The sequence below is a fragment of the Pteropus medius genome, unplaced genomic scaffold, assembly GCF_902729225.1.
Source record: "Pteropus medius unplaced genomic scaffold, Ma_sr-lr_union100, whole genome shotgun sequence".
NCBI classification, from domain to species: domain Eukaryota; kingdom Metazoa; phylum Chordata; class Mammalia; order Chiroptera; family Pteropodidae; genus Pteropus; species Pteropus medius.
Window position 1 is genome coordinate 21417742 of NW_024351073.1, and position 20027 is coordinate 21437768.

At 47.4% G+C, this 20027-nt stretch overlaps 1 protein-coding gene and 1 long non-coding RNA gene across 4 annotated transcripts in view; one reads left to right on the forward strand and one right to left on the reverse strand.

The window, feature by feature from the left end:
* SEMA5A (semaphorin 5A) overlaps positions 1–20027 on the forward strand; it is a 417033-nt gene that overhangs the window by 271143 nt on the left and 125863 nt on the right. For all 3 annotated transcript variants that reach the window (XM_039842786.1, XM_039842784.1, XM_039842785.1), the window contains 2 exons: positions 8840–9125; positions 13650–13785. In XM_039842786.1, the coding sequence (XP_039698720.1) occupies positions 8840–9125; positions 13650–13785 (422 nt within the window). The remainder of the gene's footprint in view (positions 1–8839; positions 9126–13649; positions 13786–20027) is intronic.
* On the reverse strand, positions 1238–11178 carry LOC120586283 (uncharacterized). The gene is made up of 4 exons (XR_005648678.1): positions 10973–11178; positions 9812–9977; positions 3363–3510; positions 1238–2648 (listed from the first exon to the last, which is right to left on the reverse strand). It is a non-coding gene; the product is annotated as an uncharacterized LOC120586283 (long non-coding RNA).

Here is a 20027-nt window from a genome sequence, read left to right on the forward strand (position 1 = left end):
TGTCCTGATGACCTCCGTTTTCCGAGACTCCAGCCGTGACCCCGTGGGGAGGCAAGGTCACTTGAAATCTGCAAGCGTTCTCATTTCTAATAATATCAGTTCTTATGAGCTATTATGTTTGTCATTAAGAAAACTCTGTGTCTAGCAATCTCAAGCTCTCTTGGTTTGAAATACTTTAACGATGTTACCCACACGTTAAATGGACTCTCTGAGGTCTTTAAAATACAATGATTCAGCTACTAATGATTAAAGAGAATTTGCTTGGGAGAAAATCCCCTCCATGCTTATCTCCAGGAGAAACTGTTTCTGCTAATCGTGAGGACGGGCTTTGTGGAGCTCCATGCGTCTCCCTGGGAGCAGGTCCCACCCCTCGGGGGTCCAAGCACAGCCAGGCTGGGAGACGCTGCTGGGCTCCGTCTTGGGGACAGTGACTGGCAGAGTCTACACAGCGCTGGAGCTATGGGTCATCTGTGCTAGTGCTGCCTGGACAGATGACATTTGTTAAGGCAGGAGATTCATAAATGAAAGCCGAGTTCACAGAACAAGCAAAATAAAGACAAGTGTGGCCTGGGAACGCAGGATGTTTGGGTAGGAAAACTAAAGTCTTTATCAAGTCAAAGAAGGTTAGTAAAAAAAGCAGGAATCAGGACTGCTTAGCCAGCGATCTAGTTTGGCATTTTACCAAACAAGCACCTGGGGAGATGCTTAGAACGCGGTGTCATTGTGAACAGGTGGGCCGACACCTGACTCATGGAGGTTAAACCCGCTGGGTGATGAGAGCTGGCCTTACAGCATGCCGAGCGAATCCTGTGACATGTGCCCCAGGCTTCATCCAGCCCCTGAGGGCACTGGGCAGGTTGTCCATCTTGTGTGGGACGGATGCGTTTTGGAAATTGTGTTCTAAGCCAAACTTGATTTTCTTCGTAGGGTCAGAAAAGATTTTCAATAAATAGCCTTCCTGCATGTCATCTGCCTGTCCGTGTACCTGCAGGGAACTATGTTACCTCTGGTTATTACTCTAGGTGCAAGGGAGAGTCACATGGCTGTTTATAACTTACCAGGTGGATAGGAGACACCATATACACGTCATCTGTGATCCACACAGCCTTCCAAGGGAGACGCCATGGTCCTGTTTCACAGATGGGCAATGCGAAGTCAGAAGGATCAGCCACCTGGACCAGGGCCACACAGCTGATGCACACCTGAGCTAGGATTTGAAAATAGGTCCCAATCCAGAGCTTGCATCCCCCCAAATACTCTCAGCATTGCTTTGTTGAGTCGACATCCTAGGAAATACTGACATCCTAACCTGCCTCCACCTTTTCTCTGGTATCTACATTTTTATGCCCAAGCTGACAGGAAGAGGGATGTGGGGACTTTGGAAATGGTTGAGAGTGTTTTCTTATAAAAGCTGGCAAGAAGAGATAGAATGAATTAAGATTATTAAACCCAACACAGAAGAGCCTTTGGAGGTAATTTAATACAACCCTTTATGGGCACAAAAGTTTGGCGTGACACAAAGAAGCCAATTCTTGGGGTGCTCTTCAAAAATACTGTTGTGCTCTGGCTCGCTCACGGAAACCTGAGTGCTTGAAAGTCGGGGAGCCTCGGCATCACCTCAGTCTTGTGACTAAGGCTCTGCACTTCCACTGAGTCATTCGGACTTCCGGTTTGCACCTTTCAAAACGACAGATGAATGAGCCCTTCCATCCTTCACCAAGATATCAGGAAGCCAAGGGCACCAACTGTATACACTAAATCCTATGGAGACCTGCATCCAAAAAAATAAATTCACATGAATTTATTTTTATGCATCATTATAAAGAGTACAATACATTGGGTGGAAATTGACTAATATTTTATATAGTAACCACTCAAGAAAACGGTTCAGTGTCCATTGTGTAGAGATCAGAAGCAGCTTCCTGTGACAGTTCTGGGCCACTCTTGACATCCTGGCATGAATATTAACATTGCTCACTTTCTCTCCCCTAAACGCTCCAGTTTAAGCCATAAATGCTACTGTCATATGTTTATAAGATATCCAGTTCTATGTGTTTCAGTCAATTTGTCTCCAGATTATTCTATTAGACTTTTTTGTTTTCTTCGTGAATGAACTCACAGTTTTCCATTCTCTGCTACATATGGGATAGTTCGCTCTGTATTTTGAGTTCGCGCCCTTGTCCAGATCATCTTATTGAAGACCAAGAAACCATACATGCTTACTTATTCTAACTACAGGATGCCAAGCCCAATGTCATCTTTCAATTAAATCTTACATGTTTTCCTCTTGATCTTTAAAAATACTTTATAGGCATGAAAATAGTTCTAAGATCTGTGAATTCAAGTTAATAGTCTAATTAAAATCTCAGTTTTGATTTACACTTCTGCAGGTTAAATTATTAAAATTCTTAGATGAAATGAACCTATACGTTTAAAATATAATCAGGAAAAAACGAACATGGTAAACGAAAACTTCCTGTTTTGAAAATGTTTAGAAACACATAGTCACGAAATTACTTACAACTGATCGAGCCAAGGAAGGTGTGATTTGGTAGAATCTTCCAGAAGAATAGAAAGGCTGCCAGAGGCTTTGTGCTTGGACCGGAGTGAGAGAGCCGACTGGACAAGGGCATCTTTGTCACTTCAAGCTGGAACGTTTAGACAAATAGCCAATTAATGAAGCTCCTACGTGCATGGTGAGGGAGAATTCTAGGTGAGCATGGTGGGCCAACGCAGAGGCGGATATCCTCGATCAGGAAGAGACAGCTCCTGTCTCCGTGGTACAGGTTGCTGCTACTTGAATCCGCAAAGCCACGTGAATGACGCATTTTCAAGAGGGCATATTCCCCTGGGAGAGGAAGGACTCGCGTTCGCTGGGACCCTGTTCCTCTTCCTGCTGCGAGTGTGTTAGCAACTGCTTTCTTCCTGCCACGTGCTCAGTGTGAGAAGGACCGGGATCCAAGGCTGACTCGTCTGTGTCAGTGACCACGAGGGACATGCTTGGTGGCACCCCCACCCCCCTCCCCGACGTGACCAGTACAGGCACGGGTATTTGGGTCGTGAGCTTTTCTTCAAAGCTCCTTAGTGTCTCTCCAGTGCCAGTGGAAACTCAGCTCCTCTCTGTGGGTGGCTGGCCTGGCCTTGTACCTCCTGCCCCGGGGATCCACGCCCAGACACCCTAGCATCTTCTCTCAGGCTGTCCTCTCCCTGCTCTGGGCCTGGTGGCCCATTCCCAAACGCGTACCCGCCCTCGCCTCTCCCCTTTCTGAGTCTCGAGGTCACCTGGCGGCCGTTGGCCCGCACCGTCCTCATTGTCATTGTGGCTCCTTTTAGCCTCGTTTTGTGTGTCTCCTCACACTGACCTTGAGGGCCCGGGCTCTGTCTGTCTTTTACCAGGAAAACCCAGTGCCCAGTAAGTGGCCAGCCAGTTCCTGGTGATGGAGGGGCCCTCTGGCTGGCACTGAAGTCTCCCTCTGTCACACGGCCCCTCCACCCTGTATGGTTCCAGATCTGCTGGGAAAAAAACACAGACCAATGAAATGTTTATCAATGCGTGTGTTTCTATTAATTTATATATTTACATATATGTTTCTTATTATATGTTTATTATTAATGTATGCATTTATTATTAATGTATGCATTTATTTTTCACATGTATCATTCTATATATTTAGATAAATAGTGGCCTAAACTTTGATGAATAGCAATCAAGTGCCCGGTGCCTGGCATGTGTCCCCTTTGACTCTCACAGTGATACCGCGTGTTGAGTGTTGTTACTGCCATCCTGAAAACAGAGGAAACTGAGAATCTTTGCCGTTCATAACCCGACCAAGTTCACACAGCCAGTAGGTGGAAGTATCGAGCCATATATACATACACCTCAATACTATACGTATGTATGTGACACACACGTGTCTATTGTCTATCTCTAATCTATCTATCCATCTATCTATCTATCATCTATTTTCCACTGGAAATCTTAGGGAAAGAACTTTAGTACATCAGTGGCTTTTAAACACACTGTACCTTCGCTTTTAGTTTAATTTTCCCCTCGTAACCAATACCTAGATGAATTAGGTTCATTCTGGCAGCCTCTGCAGCATGTATTCAGAGAGTCGTGACAAGGAAAATAATGCACAAGAAGAGAGAGTCTGAAATCTGGGAATAAATATGGGAATGGTTTTAATAGTGACTGACTCTTAACAAATTAGGCGTCAGAAGATCTCTGGGTTGTGGTGTGTCATGTCTCAAGGTAGTTTCCATAAGCTCTTTCCTTTTGTGGAAGAGCTTGCTGTTTTAAAAAGTCAGCATGGCTGTATTTTTGTTTCTCAAATCCTGATCACCTTTAAGCTTAATATCTGCATGTTCGATCCTTCGTAATCATCATGTGAAGTTCTACTAGATGTAAATTATTAGAAAGGAAATCAAGAGTAAATAATGAAATAATAATGAGAGCCACCATTCATTAGGATTTTTACTCTGTACTAGTTTCTTTAATCCTTAAAACAAAGTAGGTGTTTCATGCCCTGAATCATCATAAGGGTGGAGGAGCATTCCAGAAGTCAGTGATCCAGCCCAGGGCTTCAGGCTAAGGTAGCCGGAGCCACAGCCTACATGGGCTCCACGCCTTTGGAAAGCATATTACAAGATGGCCTTTGTTCGCGAAAGAATTAACGATGCATTTCAAGTCTAGTGAGTTTTATGTAGAGTAGGAACGTCGGAATTCCGTTTTGTCTTCAATATCCGTTCCCATCAATGTAGACAAATATGTCTGTGTCAAGAGCCTGTCGGCCGCCTGGTCCGCCGTGCAGTTGGTCGTGGCGCACCCCAGGCTGATGCGCGGGCACTGGCAGGGGAAGAGTATAGAGCGAGAGCATGCGTCTGGATGTCCATCATCTGGTTGTGCAAGGTCAAAGTCTTCTCAAAAGCGTCGATTTCTTTATTCCTCTCCTGATTCACATTCACTTATGTTGTGAGTCTATTCTCAATCCTCCCATCTGCTTGGCCACGGTTGTGTCAGCAAAGGTGTAAAATCAAAGTTCTTATATCATGAGACGTGAGTCTTCCTAAAACGTGACGGATTTTGTAGAACACTGTAATCTGTAACTCAGCATGTTTAACAAGCACGAGAAAGACAGCGTCTTCACGCATGTGCTCATCACAAGCTGACGTGGAGTCATGTCCTCTTTTATTTTGAATTAGCAGCACACCTTCCATTCCTTCCATTTCTTCCATTCTTTTGTGGCTCCAATAATATTGAGGACTAAAGGACCCCTCACGTCTCTCTCGCACATGCTCACATTCACTGTAGACAGGGTGGCGATGCCCGATTTATGCCTCGTTCAGTTCATTCTGGAGTGACAGATGCTACTTTACGGCGAATTTCATTTTAACCGGAAACAAAACTTGAATAATGAAAGAGAAACAATATGCATCTTATTATCTTGCCTGGTAAGAATTAAACATCCCCTTCCTCCAGATTTATGGCTATAAATGCAAGAGATATTTGGCTGTCTGTTCAACAATTATTGCTGCTTTTTTTTTTTTCTTTTGGCTGTCTTTGGAAAAGGAACAGAATGCTGGCTGAGTTTCAAAAGGCTCAGCTTTCCAAGAAATGGAGCTTCCTGACTACGCCTCAGGTCTCACGATCAGGGACCCAACAGCGTCCTGAAGGACCACTGCAGGGCGGCAGGATGTGCTTCAAATGTGACTTCGCTCCCTGACTAAGTGTCCTGCAAAGTGCAGGGAATGAGAATGCAGCAGACGCCACCCACACGCTCTTGACCCTTGTTTTCTCAGCAGGAAGATGTATTTGAGCATCTCTATCATAAGGCTGTTTCAGAGTGGTTCTCGGCAAAGGGGGAGCTGCGGACCAACCTACTTGACATTATTCAGTATCCCCTTTGTGTGAGACATCTGTGCGAAACGGTTCAGTGGCGTAGACAGTGGGCCCGGGATAGATGCCCTAACAGTCAGGTGCAGGCACTCAGGCTGCGGTGGGCACCACTCGAAACACCACATCTGGGGTCGGGGCAGCCGCTTCCCAACAGTTTGCTCGTTTCAGAAGCTTTTGGGTTGTTGGCCTCTTCCTCCTGCGTTTCCTTCTTTCGGTGCCCTTCCTGGTTTCTCCAAGAGCTATGGGTCAGGTTTCATCTGGGCATTTGTCTTCCCTTCCAGTTGCTTCTGAAATCTTGCTCATCTCGATCCTTTGCTTTCTAGAGCATTGTCCGGAATTCCAAATTCTCTCCCTGACCCCTGCTTCCGTGCAGCCCGTTACGTTTTTCGGCGTGGATGATGGTGCATGTACAGGCTCTCAGGGCGGACCGTCTGGATTCGGGGCAGAAACCTCATCTCCGTCCCTGCCGCTTGTTGTGCGAACTTGGGCGGATTATTAAACCGCTAGGCGTTGGTGTCTTCATCCACGGACTGGGAAGAACCACAGCACCTGCCTCTGTGATTCTTGTGTTTAAAGAGCATGTGGACGTGAAGCCCTGGGCCGGGCGCAGAGCCAGGCATGGCGGCATTAGCACTCTGTAGGTATTTTTAAATTATAGACCCACCCTGGAGCTGGAAGAAACCATGACAGAGCATTTTACCTTTGTAGCTTCTTGTTTTCCTGCTCAAGATTTCCTACATACCAGAGATGTTTGCTGTGTGGTTTCCGTGCTGTTTGTCCCCAAGTTAGTAGCAGAAGTAGGTGTTTGTGAGGGCATTTGATAAATCCCGTGGACTGTGCCTCACACCTCATCCACATGTGCTGGTGACCCTGGACCCCAGCAAGACACACCTGGTCCTGCACCTTCTTTCCTAGCTTTCTCCATTTAAGGTAAGGTAGTTTGTTGTTCTTTTTGCTGTGATTGCTGTTGCTGGTGGTTTTTATTTGCTTTCAGCACAATGATCAGACTGTAGCCTGGTTATATGAATTTGGTGCAGGGCCTATTCTGAAATGATTGAGCCTTCTCTTTAAAAATGGAACATACAGGTGAATATGTTCTTTAGAACTCAAATACAGTTTTGTAATTGTTCCAAATCTTGGCTTTGGGGCCTGCTGCAGCAAATGATTCTCTTTTGGAGACTCGTAGTGAACACAGATTCAAAAATTCGTCTCTCCCCGCCAAAGTTTTCCTTGTGTTCCAAAAGAAGTCAGACATATGTGGCCTCCTGTTTTGTGGGCATCTCTCCAGGGTATCAAAGTGTGCTGTACCCCTAAATATATCTACTTTCCATCTCATCCATTTTAACACAATCCAGGATTTGGTGTTTTTAAATACCCATTTCAAGTTAAAGTCACAATGATCTAATAGTATGCTTGGCAGTTTATAAATTAAAATCATTCCTTAGCAAATTCTCATTGTATTCCTTGAAGTTGTCAAAATGACTTAAGACCAATATCATGGATGGAAGAGAGAAGCACCCTATATGTACAATTTAGGATATTTGTTATATTTTTAGAATGGGATGTTGAATTAAATTGAAATATTTCGTGGCACCATTGACTATATGTGTTGATTAAAAACCAGTAATAGTCTTTCTGGACAGAATAGTAAAGTGTCCACTGTCAACCTCATGTCATCCTCTGAATCAGTGTCTACATTTTAGATCTTAGGTCAGGCTGCTGTGTGTCTTACTCTTAACGTGAATGGGTCATCTCATGGCCAAACAGATTTTCAGTCGTCCCGCCAATATCAAGTGCATTCTGATAGGATCTGGCAAAGTACAAGGCCAATTGAATGGCCCCCCCAAAAACTAATTGTCCCTGAAATGTGTTCTCATGGATATAATTGTGTGTCCTTCATTAATTTCGAGCACCAAAGGTTATTGCTACATTATCCTTATTGCACTATAAAATTTAGGAACTCGCTGATTGAATAAAAAGCCCTTAGCAATCGAGAAAAATAGTAAGAATCAAAGCTGGTTATAGAGTTTTTAGAGGTAAACATTAGGGCATATCTGTGTCTGAAAGGGCATGACTTCTATTATCAATAGTTCAGACAGCAAGTTATAAAGGTAACACTTTCAAGCCTGTACCTAAAATTCTGTTGACAATCTATATAATTCCTAATTTCTCATGAGCTTGGTGATTAAAGGTTTTACCATACTTTTGGCATTTTTCAATCCCTATTTTTTAGCTAATAATGAGACCAAAGATGTGCAGGCTAATGACTCCATCTCAGGACATTTCCTTTCTCTAAGTGGATTCCCCGACAACCCAGAAAAAAAAAAATAAGAGTTAATCCTTGGTTACGTGGTCACCATAGTAACAAGGGTTGCTAAAGCTAATTTAGGACACTAACCTCACAGTTTCAATTTGTTTTCAGTTTTCACAAATGAAAACATTTTAAAGTCCTTAATGAAAGCACATAAGTTATATGTCATACATATGTATGTAAGTAAAATGAAAGAATTTTGTTGTTTTGTACATAAATGACACGAGACTCTTATATTCTGAATCACATTGCATCCTTTAAATCTTATTTTCTCACTCTCTCTCTCTCTCTCTCTGAAAGGTATATAGCAATATACAGATAAAGTAATGGGTATCGCCTTAAAGTGTCTTGCAAATCCTCGCTGCCTTTTCCTGATGGCGTCGATGTCATGTTAACCTGATGTTTTGATTCAGGAGGCTCTCCTGTGAAATCATGCTGGTGATTTCCTGTCACTCAGACCTTGTGTACCGAGTCAGCCTCAGCAGCACAGACCATTAAGTGCTCAGAGGGCCTCCATCACCTGTAAGATGTCTGTACAAAACCAAGCCTCCTCGGAAGAGGTACCGAGCGGGCAAGACGTAAAGAAGCATCACACGGATGTTGAGACTTGTCTTCTTTCCTGTTGTTTCCAGAACCCAACTTCGTGTCATCCTACGACATCGGCAATTTCACCTACTTCTTTTTCCGAGAGAATGCCGTGGAGCACGACTGCGGGAAAACCGTCTTCTCCAGAGCCGCCCGGGTCTGCAAGAACGACATCGGGGGGCGCTTCCTGCTGGAGGACACCTGGACCACCTTCATGAAGGCTCGGCTGAACTGTTCCCGCCCGGGCGAGGTCCCCTTCTACTACAACGAGCTGCAGAGCACCTTCTTCCTGCCCGAGCTGGACTTGATCTACGGCGTCTTCACCACCAACGTGTACGTAGCTGGACGCGATTGCTTTCCTTGCTCTTCTGCTCATTCTGAACGAGTCCACTGTTGTTTGACCTTTGTGGTTTCCAAGTTGCTTTAAAAGAAATCTTTCTTATTTAACCGGGCGAACAGCCAAAAAATCGTATTGAGTATGAATTAAATGATATGCAAAGATCTGTGATTTCTGAGACTGGTCTTAGGACCATAGAACAAATCAGAAGATTTTAATCGTCAAATTATTCTACCGTAAATGTTTCCTTTCTCATTTGCTGGTGTGTTCTAGGCACTTTCCAAGATCCTGGTCATATTAGGTGTATTTTTTTTCTATATGCAGGTTATACATTCATGCATAATGAAAGCAGTGCTGTCTGGGAAATCTGACCTTTGAGAGGATGTAACTCTTGCCTGAACTCCTGCTCATAAGTGAAATGCACGTTTTCGCTTTCCCATAGCTGCATTTTCAACCATTGTTCTAGAAAATGGCTAACCTATGCAGGCAGTTCTAAAATGATGGCTATGCTTTTAAATTTTTTTTGGAAAAAAATAGCATTTTTTTTCCTCATACGGGGAGGTAATTCGAGCTTCAGAACTGACACAATTTGGACTAGGTAAAGCATATGAAGTTTTCTGATCTTTCATTCACTGTAACCTGGTGGAGTGTCTCATGACCCTTGCGTATTTTCCCTTCTTACCTGCTCTGCTGTGATAAGACTCAGCAAGATCTCACCCAGCCCCAGGAATCACAGATCACATTGACACTGAAACTGAGCTCTGCTTCCCTCCACATGGACAGTGATAATGATGATTCCGCAGGGTGGATTCTGATAGCATCACCTTCGAAATCTCTAATCTGGTGACCTAAGAGAATAGACAAAAGCCAAATATTCGTATCCAAGATAAAGAATCTGAATCAGGATGGGCCGAAGGTGCCGATAAATGAAGTGGAAAGACCGACCCTCCAAGTTTGTCTGGGATTGTCCTAGTTTTAGAGTTGGGGACAGCCCTGCATCCGAGGAACCTCTAGGCCCTGGGTGAATTGAGAGTTGATCGCCCTATGGTGTCTGCTCTGCTTCTAAGTATTTTTAGCTTTCTCTTCTCTCCTTCGTCAGAAGCCAGTCCGTGAACTGCGTTTCTAAAGTTACTTCATCTGCATCTCCCTTCCCTGTTGGTCTTTCCTTTCCAGTCTTTCTGCTACTGAGTTTAAGTGTTAACATTTGCTGGATAATAACATTTACTCCATGAAGAGTCTTCTTTCCGGCATGAAGTTAGAAAAATAAGATGAAAATGGATGGCTCCCCACCTCCCCACCCCCACCGTGACCGTCTGTACTGTGAATCGGGTTTCCAACCCCAGAGGTTATTTTCCTTCCTTGATAAGTTTCTTTTTTAAAATCGATTTTCGTTCGAGTTGATTTGCTTTCCAAAACCTTATTTAAGAAATAGTGTAGGCTGCACAAGATAAATGTTCCGTTGCTCAGTTGACATCAATTTTACACACAATGGGAGCTTGGCTTACTTAGCTGTTCATTCCCCCTGGCTCTGGGCAAAAATGAACAATTTAAAAAGTTATATAAGCACTGTTTGTGGGCCATTCCAAGATGGTGAATGGTCAATTTAGATACTCCCCAAAATAAGGTTCAGACTATTGCAGACTATTCGTTTTGTGTTGTAAACACTCATCGTGTTAGAAAAATCACCCAATGTGCAGCATCTGCCCTAGCAGAGACGACCTTTCCCTTTCTCCCCAGACTATTTCCTCTCCCTGGGTCTTGGGAAAAACTCTCCGATACATCTATCTCTCGTCTCGCAGTCTGTCCCACCTGTCCTCCCCGCTCATCTCAGCCTCGATCTTACCCTCTCTCGAAAGGTGACCATATTCTTGACAAGTCTCACTCCAGACAAAGAAAATGACGGTCTGAGGCAGCCGGTTACTTCCTGTCTCTGAATTCGGTGCCCGTAAAACGCTGTGGCTAACTTTCTGGTGCTTTCGCTCACGGTTTTGGTTTGCCTCTGTGTGTTTTTCAAGGTCTCTTAGCACTGGGGACCGAGGATAAAGATGATTCTTCTAAGTCTTTCTGAGACCGTGTGGTTTTCTCAGCCCCGCGGACTGCAGGACGTGACATGTGACTGCAACAGACTTTGAAGGTTTTGCTTTTGTTTTAGCAGACATGTGGGAATTTTGGCTCACGGACAGTAAACTGTCGGGGTGGAGGAAGAAGCTTCTGATTTCTCTTTTCTCCTTGGGAGAGGAAGAGCCAGGAGAGTATGTCTGCTTTTTCCCCAGTAGTTCCAATAGATTAAGAGCTCACTGAGGGGGACCTACCACTTACCTGCCTGGGCTCCGAACAAGTTAAGAAATAAAGTGGAACATTAAAAAAAAGGTCACGTTATGACTGTGGTTGCTGATAGAGACCTTGCAGTCCGTGGTGGAAGGACTGGTCACCAAATGGGCTTAGGGTACTGGACCTGGTCAGGGCCGCCCCCCTCACCCCCGCCTATGGGGCCGTGGAGGGGAAGGTGGGCGGGCCCAGCCTGGGAAGGGCGGGGTGGGGGGTGGGGGGACCTCCATGGTCACGGTGCCCTTGCTCTCCACACCTCTGAGATCACGGAGAATGAAATGGCAGAGGAAGCACAGGAGGATGTGTGTGTGCGTATGCATGTGCATGTGTGCGTGTGCACACACGTGTGTGTGGGTGTGTGTGCGTGTGTGCGTGCGTGTGCGTATGCATGCGCGTGTGTGCACACACGTGTGTGGGCGTGTGCGTGCGTGTGTGTGTTGCACCAGTGGTGCTCTGCTCACCAGAGGTTGGGAAGAAGTATCCCCAACACCCATCAGGGATGCTCAGACTGGCTGCCTCTGGGGCACCCAGGGGTGCTCCCGGCCGACCTCAGACACCCAGACCATCCTGCATCCGGGCGGGTGAGCCCAGTGAACTGAGAAGTGGGGTGCAGCGGGAAGCGGAAGGGGCGTGGCAATGGGGTCACGGGCGTGAACTCTAGTGCCCTGTGCGAAGCAGGTGCAGCTCCTGCTTTACTGCCCCTCAGCCTGTGACTGGTTAAGCGAACTCCATGTGACTGTGCGTGTCTGTCTGTGAAATCAGGTGGTCTCAGAGTCTATAGGTTCCCTGTGAGAAATAAGATGACCCCTGTCAAGGGCTTCGCTCAGGGGGCTGTTCTTATGATTATTAGCACCCCCAACGGTCACCGCCAAGCCCGAGGTGGCCTCGCCTGGTCCCTTGGGGACTCCCTCCTGTGCGTCTGGCCTTTGCTCTCTTCTTCTTCCTCGAGCCCAGCCACCCTTTCTGACTTCTCACGTCCTTCTTTTCCGAGGGTAACGTGAGAAAGAGGAAAGGCGGCTACACGCAGAGGTTCGTACTTAGCGTCCATCGTCTATTACTGCGTCGGCCCGCAGTGGGGGCGGGAGTGCTTCCCGCCACGCCCCTCCCCTGCTGGCACTTCTAGAGGAACCCGTGTCCCCGCCCTCAGGCTCCCCGCTTCCCAAGGGGGTGGTCTGAACACTGTGCATGCAGAGCTCTAGCAAAGAGTTCAAAGCCCTGGTCTCTGGAGCCGCACCGCCTGGCGTTCAAGGTCAGCTCCTCCACTTAGTAGCTGGGTGGCTTTGGGCAGGTGTCTTGGCCTGTCTGGGCCCCAGTGTCCTTATCAGGGACTGTCCCTCACCTCAGGGAGACTAAGTGAATTGGAATCTGTAAAGCCTCTAGAATGGCGCGTAGCACCTGGTCCGTGTTTGTCAAATAAGCCAAGCGTAAGGCAGGTATCTCCTTTGACTCAGAAAAAAAACAACTGACGAATGGATGTTCATCGGCTGAGAGCATTAACGTGAGAACTTGAAACCAAAGCTGAGCGCAAAACGCAGATTTATTTTATACACATTTGTTTGTTTGTTTCTGCGCTTAGCCAGCGGGCACTGAGCCCCTGCGAGCCTGGCACTTGCGACTGTCTCTGCAGAGCTCGGATTCCAGACAACGGCGTCAGGATTCCCATGTCAACGCCATCTCAAATTTTCTCTCTTGCCGTTTTTAAACTTATATGTATGCATATGAAGAGTCTCTGACAGGCGCTTTTTGCAAAACGCATTTAGTCGATTACTTTTTAAAGGTTTACAGATAAGCCCGTGCATCTGGGGAACAAAAAGGAGCGGCAGCCTGTGCCACCGTCCCCTAAAGGAGCCAGGGCAGCGGGGGGAGGGAGCCCCGCTCGGCGGCCAGTGCCGGAGAGAGTTTATCCCCTCCAGAGTCTAAGAGGCGTAACAGACAGTTCTTCCAAATCCTTTGTCGCTCGGGCTGTGGCTGAGCGAATCGGCCCCATCTGGAGGATGACGAGCGCCGTGGCGGCCGTTACCCCTGTGTCTGCGCTGAAGGCGTGTCCTCCGCGGAGTGGCCACAGGGCGCACCGTTCGCTGCCCCCGTCAGCCCCGGAGGCTCTGCTCCTACGGCTGCCTAGGTGGCGGGGGCTGTGGGGGGCAGCGGTCGCCGCGGGCTCTGACCCTCCTTCTTTCTCCCCCGCCCCCTAGGAACAGCATCGCTGCCTCCGCCGTGTGCGTCTTCAACCTCAGCGCCATCTCGCAGGCCTTCAACGGGCCCTTCAAACTCCAGGAGAACTCGCGCTCCGCCTGGCTGCCGTACCCCAACCCCAACCCCAACTTCCAGGTAATTCCAGGGGGCAGAGGGGCGCTCTGTCATCATCCCCCCCGAAAGATGCAGACAGCTCGTGGAGTCGGGGTGGGGCCGTTTCAGCCCCAGTGCCTACACGGACAGCTTTGAGCCCCTGGGACCCTGGTGGACGGTCCCACACTCGGCTTGGCGCATGTGAATAGACACAGGCCTTTTGTCATCTGAGGGGCCCAGACCACAAAGCACCTTTTGTCAGCTGTGACGCCTAAGACTGGACTGGAAAAGGCGAGCATAATGCAGCAGGTTGGGCATCCAGGCTTCAATTAGTGCTAATGATGGCGGAGTCTGCGTCCCCAGAAGCTCTGGTCCCTAATGAATGATGCTGGGATGAATGGGTCCAGGGCACAGAGCAGTGGAGACACACAAACAGAATTAGGGCTCTAATTGGCGAATGTGGCGAGATTTCCGATCGGGATAAACAGGCTGTGCTGGGCAGCCGGGAGGGAAGAGGAGCAGATGGAGGCCGTTCATTCATAAATCACAAAAGTACAGGACGTGCGAGCCACGAAGGACTCTGCCCGTCATTCACTCCCATCAACCAACGCGCAGAGGAAGCCGGGTGATAAAGAGATGAGGGATTCACTCCTGTCTGGTGGGTCAGCAGGTGTGTGAGTCTGCTTGGCTGTCACCACAAAGCACCACAGGCTGGATGGCTTGAACGAAAGACATTTATTTTCTCACATCCAGGATTCAGGTTCTGGCCGATTCTGTTTCCGGTGAGAGCTCTCTCCCTAGCTGGCAGACGGCTGCCTTCTCGTTGCGTTCTCGTGTAGCCTTTCCTCGGGAGAGACACTGAGCCTCCGGGACCAAGGTCCCTCGCTTATGGCCTCATTCACCCTTAATCACGCCCTTAGGGTCCCCTCTCCACATACAGCCACACTGAGGCTTAGGGCTTCAACAGAAGAATTTGGGGGAGATGCAGACATTCGGTCCATGACAGCAGGCTTCCCTGGAGGGCCTCTCTTCTCACAAGATCATCACCATCCTTGTGGGTGTCACATTTAAGGCCACCAAGTTCAGACCCGGTGCTCGGCGCTTCACGTGGGTCATGTCACATGCAGTGGCAGGGCTGAGGTCTGGAACGACTTCTCCCACAGACAGAGAAGGGCGTTGGCCTCAGGGCAGACAATCTGGCCAAGGACATTGGGGATTAATGACTAAGCTAGTCCCCAGATGCAAAGCCCAACCTCTTCAGACTAAAGGACCATTAGTGACCCTAACTGACCGATGCCAGACCCAGACCTGTGTCGAGGTCCCCAGATTCTGGTTGGTGTGTCATCCAACATGGAAAACCTCTGGCTTTTGAGAAAACTGGGGGTGTGGAGAAGTTCCGCTATTTTACACTTGAACTTCGGGGAGCCCATTCGATTCTAATTGTTTTAAAAGAGTTTTTTTGGTTTTTTAATTTTTTAAAGAGCATAGGATTGGAAATAAGACGGGTGGTTTACACATCCTCTTTTGCCATTTACTGCTTTATAGGGAAAATTACTTAGCCTATTCCATCTCATATTTTCATCCATAAAATGAGGAAGGAGAGATACAAATGCAGAGGAAACTTTAGGAATAAATTTTGGTAACATAGCAATTAACACACATTGTTTACTATGTAACGTACATGATGAAGATGACCATTTCTCGGGGACCATTTATCGGTTGAGTCAGGCGACCTGACAGTTTAGCGGGGACCAAAAATGCAGGGTCGCTCTTTCTGATGACATGTTCTTTACAGTTTATGTAATTATTAACTGAACATTGATTGACTCTTGGTCCCTTTGTTGGGTCTCTGCATCTGAACCCCACCTGTTCCCAGATGTTGGGGTGAAATGTAATTGTATAAGAAGGCCCTTTTAAAAATCCCAAAGGCTGAAAAAAATTAACAGCGTTGCTCGCCGTGTTTCTAGTGCTCTTCTTATGTCTCGATGCTACCAAGCCTTCATCGCAAAAGGCTTCACAATGAACAGCGCCTTAAGGAACCCTGGATGCCTTACCACCTCTAGGCTACGGGTAACGTTCAGCCCCTTTGTTTGGATTTGTACCACACAGCAAATCCCCTCATTTCCACAGGCATCTGGGTTTATAACGCCAGTGTCACACGGAGGGGCTCACTCACGTTTATCAGATGGGCGTAGGTCCTTGCAGAGTAATAAATGAAGCATGCAGAAATGGGCTGTCGCTCAGCTGACCTTGTCTTTTTTGTGTGGAGTTTAAAATCTGCAGGGACTAAGGTTATAGATTATGATAATTCTTTGTGTAATGCCTAGTACACATACGTACCAAGAGTTTTCTTTTGGTTTACCCTGTTGGATGAACATACTAGCACAGGTGTCCTTACTGACATTCATCCATGGGGCCACCTAGGCTGGCATGCAGTGGGGTGCGTTGTGACTAAGGATCCGTCCACTAGTCATGTATAAGGGGCCTGCGTTTGCAATAACCAAGAGTGAGAAGTGATTCGATTTTTTTTTTTTATTCTTGTTTGCCTACGAGAATAACATTTTGGAACATTTGACGTTTGGAATTTTATGCAGCACTTATCTGTTAGAAGCAGCTAATTCATGAGAGGAGCAGAAACGTGATTCAGGTTCAGGAAGAAGAATGGGTTAGGAGAACAACACATAATCTTGAAGATTTAATACAGACATCCTAGTTGAAAACAAAAACTAAACAACAAAAACTATTTATCAGTCACCATCTGGAAAGCACTGTGGGTGGCGCTGTAGAATTCTGCCCTGTCAGAGGCTGCAGTCCCCCAAGAAAAACGTCATCCTGACCCAGGAGCACAGCTGAGGTGGGACACACTCTGGGATTGTCTGCTCGGTCCGGCCAGTCGGAAATGATGGAGCCTAAATGGGCTATTGACCCTCTACCGCAGTCCAGCAGGTGAAGAGGCCTTCGCTGGAGGACCACGTGTAGGGACGTGGCCGTGTCTTCAGGATCCTTCGATACAGATGCATGTTTGCAGCAAGACAGGAGAACGGAGCGCCGTGAAAACCCGCATCCTCGGCCCGAGGCTAGGTGAGCGTGGACTTGCCCACCAAGTGCCCGCGAGCTGGGATGAGTATGGATCTGTTGTCCTTGAAACAGATAACAAAAAATGCTAGTATTATGGTATTAAGAAATTAGAATTATCAACCTTATTACATTCAGAGGTGTTAATAAGACAACCGATGTAGGTTGCAAGCCACCTACATTGAGGACAGTAACTCTGTTTTTACCATTTTTAGTGTTTTCCTCTTGCACGGAGTCCCCAGGGTGTCACAGAGACACCGGAGAAACCCAATCTACGAGGCATAACTAGAGAATGTGCAGCTCATTAGAGAGCTAAGTGGGTTACTTATGATCCAATAAATATATGCCATAAATTTAAATAGCTTCCAAAATATTTGAAAAAGAATCCTTGAGTGAGATAGTCATTATAGGCTGGAAAAGGAAACCAACACATGGTAGAGTGTAGATCAAAAGCAGTTTTTGGCTAATGACTTTGTCACCCAGTTCCGGTGTGTGGGCGTTTCCCCCGTACCTCCCCGCAATCCTCCCACGCCATCTGGGTGTCCGACCGTTCACCTCCATTCTGACACCGTTTACCTGGAGATAGCATCAGACCCCACGGGTGAAAGCCTCATGCACCCCACCCCCTTCAGAGATGACAGTCACAGGGTCGTCGACCTTGCTCTGGCCTGTCGGAACTCAAAGAAACGTTTCACTTACTAGATTCCTAGTTTCTTATAAAAGGACGTGACTCAGGGGCAGCCAGGTGAAGGGGACGCACGGGGCGAGGGGCGGGGACAGGGTGAGGAGCGTCTACGACCTGGCTGAGCATATCACTCTCCGGCACCTCCACGTGTCCACCAACCAGGAAGTCTCCTGAACCTCTCCGAAAGTCATCATTCGGGGTTTTTATGTAATGAAGGTTTCGTTCCATGGGTTTGGTGGATGAAATCACTGGCCATTGGTGATTGGAACCGAGCTCCAGCCCCTCTCTCCTCCTCAGAGGGCAGTGGGACTGAAAGTTCCCGCCCTCCAGTCACGTGATGGGTGCCTCTGGCAACCAGCCCCTCGACTTAGGTGCTTTCACGCCATTATCTGTCACCCTTTGGGACATCCCAAGAGTTTTAGCCAACAGGAAGATCAAGGTTAATTTTCTCATGATAAATCACGACGTCACAAGTGGATGACTTAATAAGACTCGGGGTCCAGGAGGAAAACCATGGGGTGCTTGGTGGTCCTGCTCCGCAGCTGCAGCCCTCTGCAGCCTCCTGGGCTCCCAGATTCCACAAGCGAGGCGAGGGGTCCTCAAGTCTAGGTCTCCAGATTTCTGTGATACCGTTTTTTTTTTTTAAAAGAAAACACTGTGCACACAAAACAAAACCCATGTGCCATACGCCACCCGGCAGGCCGATAGCCGATGGCCACCCGTGCTGAAGTACTGCCCACCACTGATTCCAGGGAGAGTAAACTGCTCGACGCGAAGTCACGCCCAGAACCAGAACGCACTTGTGTAGATGTCAGGCCAAGTCGGGTAGAGCTGCCGTTAGTCTTGGAACTGGTTGGTTAACAGCCAGCGTTCCCGTCCTCCAGGATCACTGTTAAATATGATAATTAGGTAAAATCTCCTGGCACAGCCCCCCGCCCCAGCGCTAACTGCTAGCGCATTCGCCATTGATTTCTCCCTTCCCTCATTCATTCATTCATTCCCCTCTGACCGCTGCTGCTTGGTGCACCGCAGACTTACTGTCCTGCAACTAGGCGAACGCAGTGACCGTTTATCATCCGCCGAATGGCTCGTCTGTGCCAGGCACAGCGTCTCCTGCCTTGGCATTTACAAACACTTGCAATTAACTTACAAATGCTCTCCACTGTTATCCCAGCTGGCTCACGCAGCCCTGCGACGTGAGCAGAGTGAGCGCTTTCTTTCTCTAACCATTTTGTAGGCAGAGATGTTACCGGTCCAAAAATTCGTGTGCCTGAAGCTTCAAAAGGCCAGTATTCAAACGTCAGAGTTTGGGGAAAGGAAAGGTTTATTGATCGAGAAGGGACCCAATCGTGGAGATGGGGGCCTTAGAGGTTCCTCAAATCTATCTTAAGAGAGCCCAGAATCCAGGCTTCTTTCATGGCAAGGGAAGAGGAAATGGGAGGGACAAGAGACGATTGACAGCCACATACATCTGGGAACCAACAGGGTCCAAGGAAGAGTGCGAAATCTCTAAATCTCTTTGTTCCCAGCCTTTGACCCCTGACCCCGCTGATCTGAGTCAGGTCCTGAGGCTCCTGCAGATCTTGCTAATCGGTCACTATTTTGTACATAATTCCCCATCTCTTCATGAGTGGCACCTTCCTGCTGGGGGCTGTTTCTCCAAAACCTCAAGCCTCAAGCAGAATGTCCTCTAATAATTAGCAGGTGTAGAGCAGGAACTATTAGCCCGAAGGCCATGGGAAAAATGCAGGCTAGAATTAAGATCGAGTCAGTGAGAGAAAGAGCTTCACTCTGCTACTGAGACAGACACTGGGAGGCGGTGCCTCGCCTGACCGAATGTGGCCCCATCACCGGGCACAGGGGCTGGGCCCTGCCAGCACGTGACATTCAACTAAGCATTGGACCCGACTCAAAATCCATTTCACTCCATGATTCTCTAGTTCTACAATCGGCCTGTCATTTTTATGGCGTGTAGGGTATTTTGTCAAGTGCTACAAAAATATCATGTTTTTAAAAAGCAGTTTCTCCCTTATACTTTGCACCTCTAACCTGGTATAAAACCAAGTATTAGAAATGACACGTTATAACAGTGGTTTCGGATGGTACGGACAGCGAAACTAATTCCCATCAAACCCACTTGTGTGAAGTTCTGCTGCGGCTCAGCCTTTATTGGTATCAGGACTTGAAGTTTATGAAAGAAATGAAGACGGTTGGTGGCAGTTTTTTTTAATTCTGATTCTGTTTTTTCTGATTCTGTGCTCTGTCGCAGGAAAGCTTCGCTTTCTTTCTCACCCCTCTTCCTACCTCATCCTTGCCAAAAACCACGCTGCATAACACCCCCCAGCTCCTTCAGACGTAGCTCTGAATTTAATTCTCAGCACTTAGGTGGTTCCCCGCCCCCTGGCCCCTCCCCGCCTCTGAATATCCCAGATTCATCTTTATATATTTCCTCAGTCTGAAATGTTCTTTTCTTCCCTTCTTTCTACTTTCTTCCTTTACCATATTCTCTCCCCTCGTTTTTCAA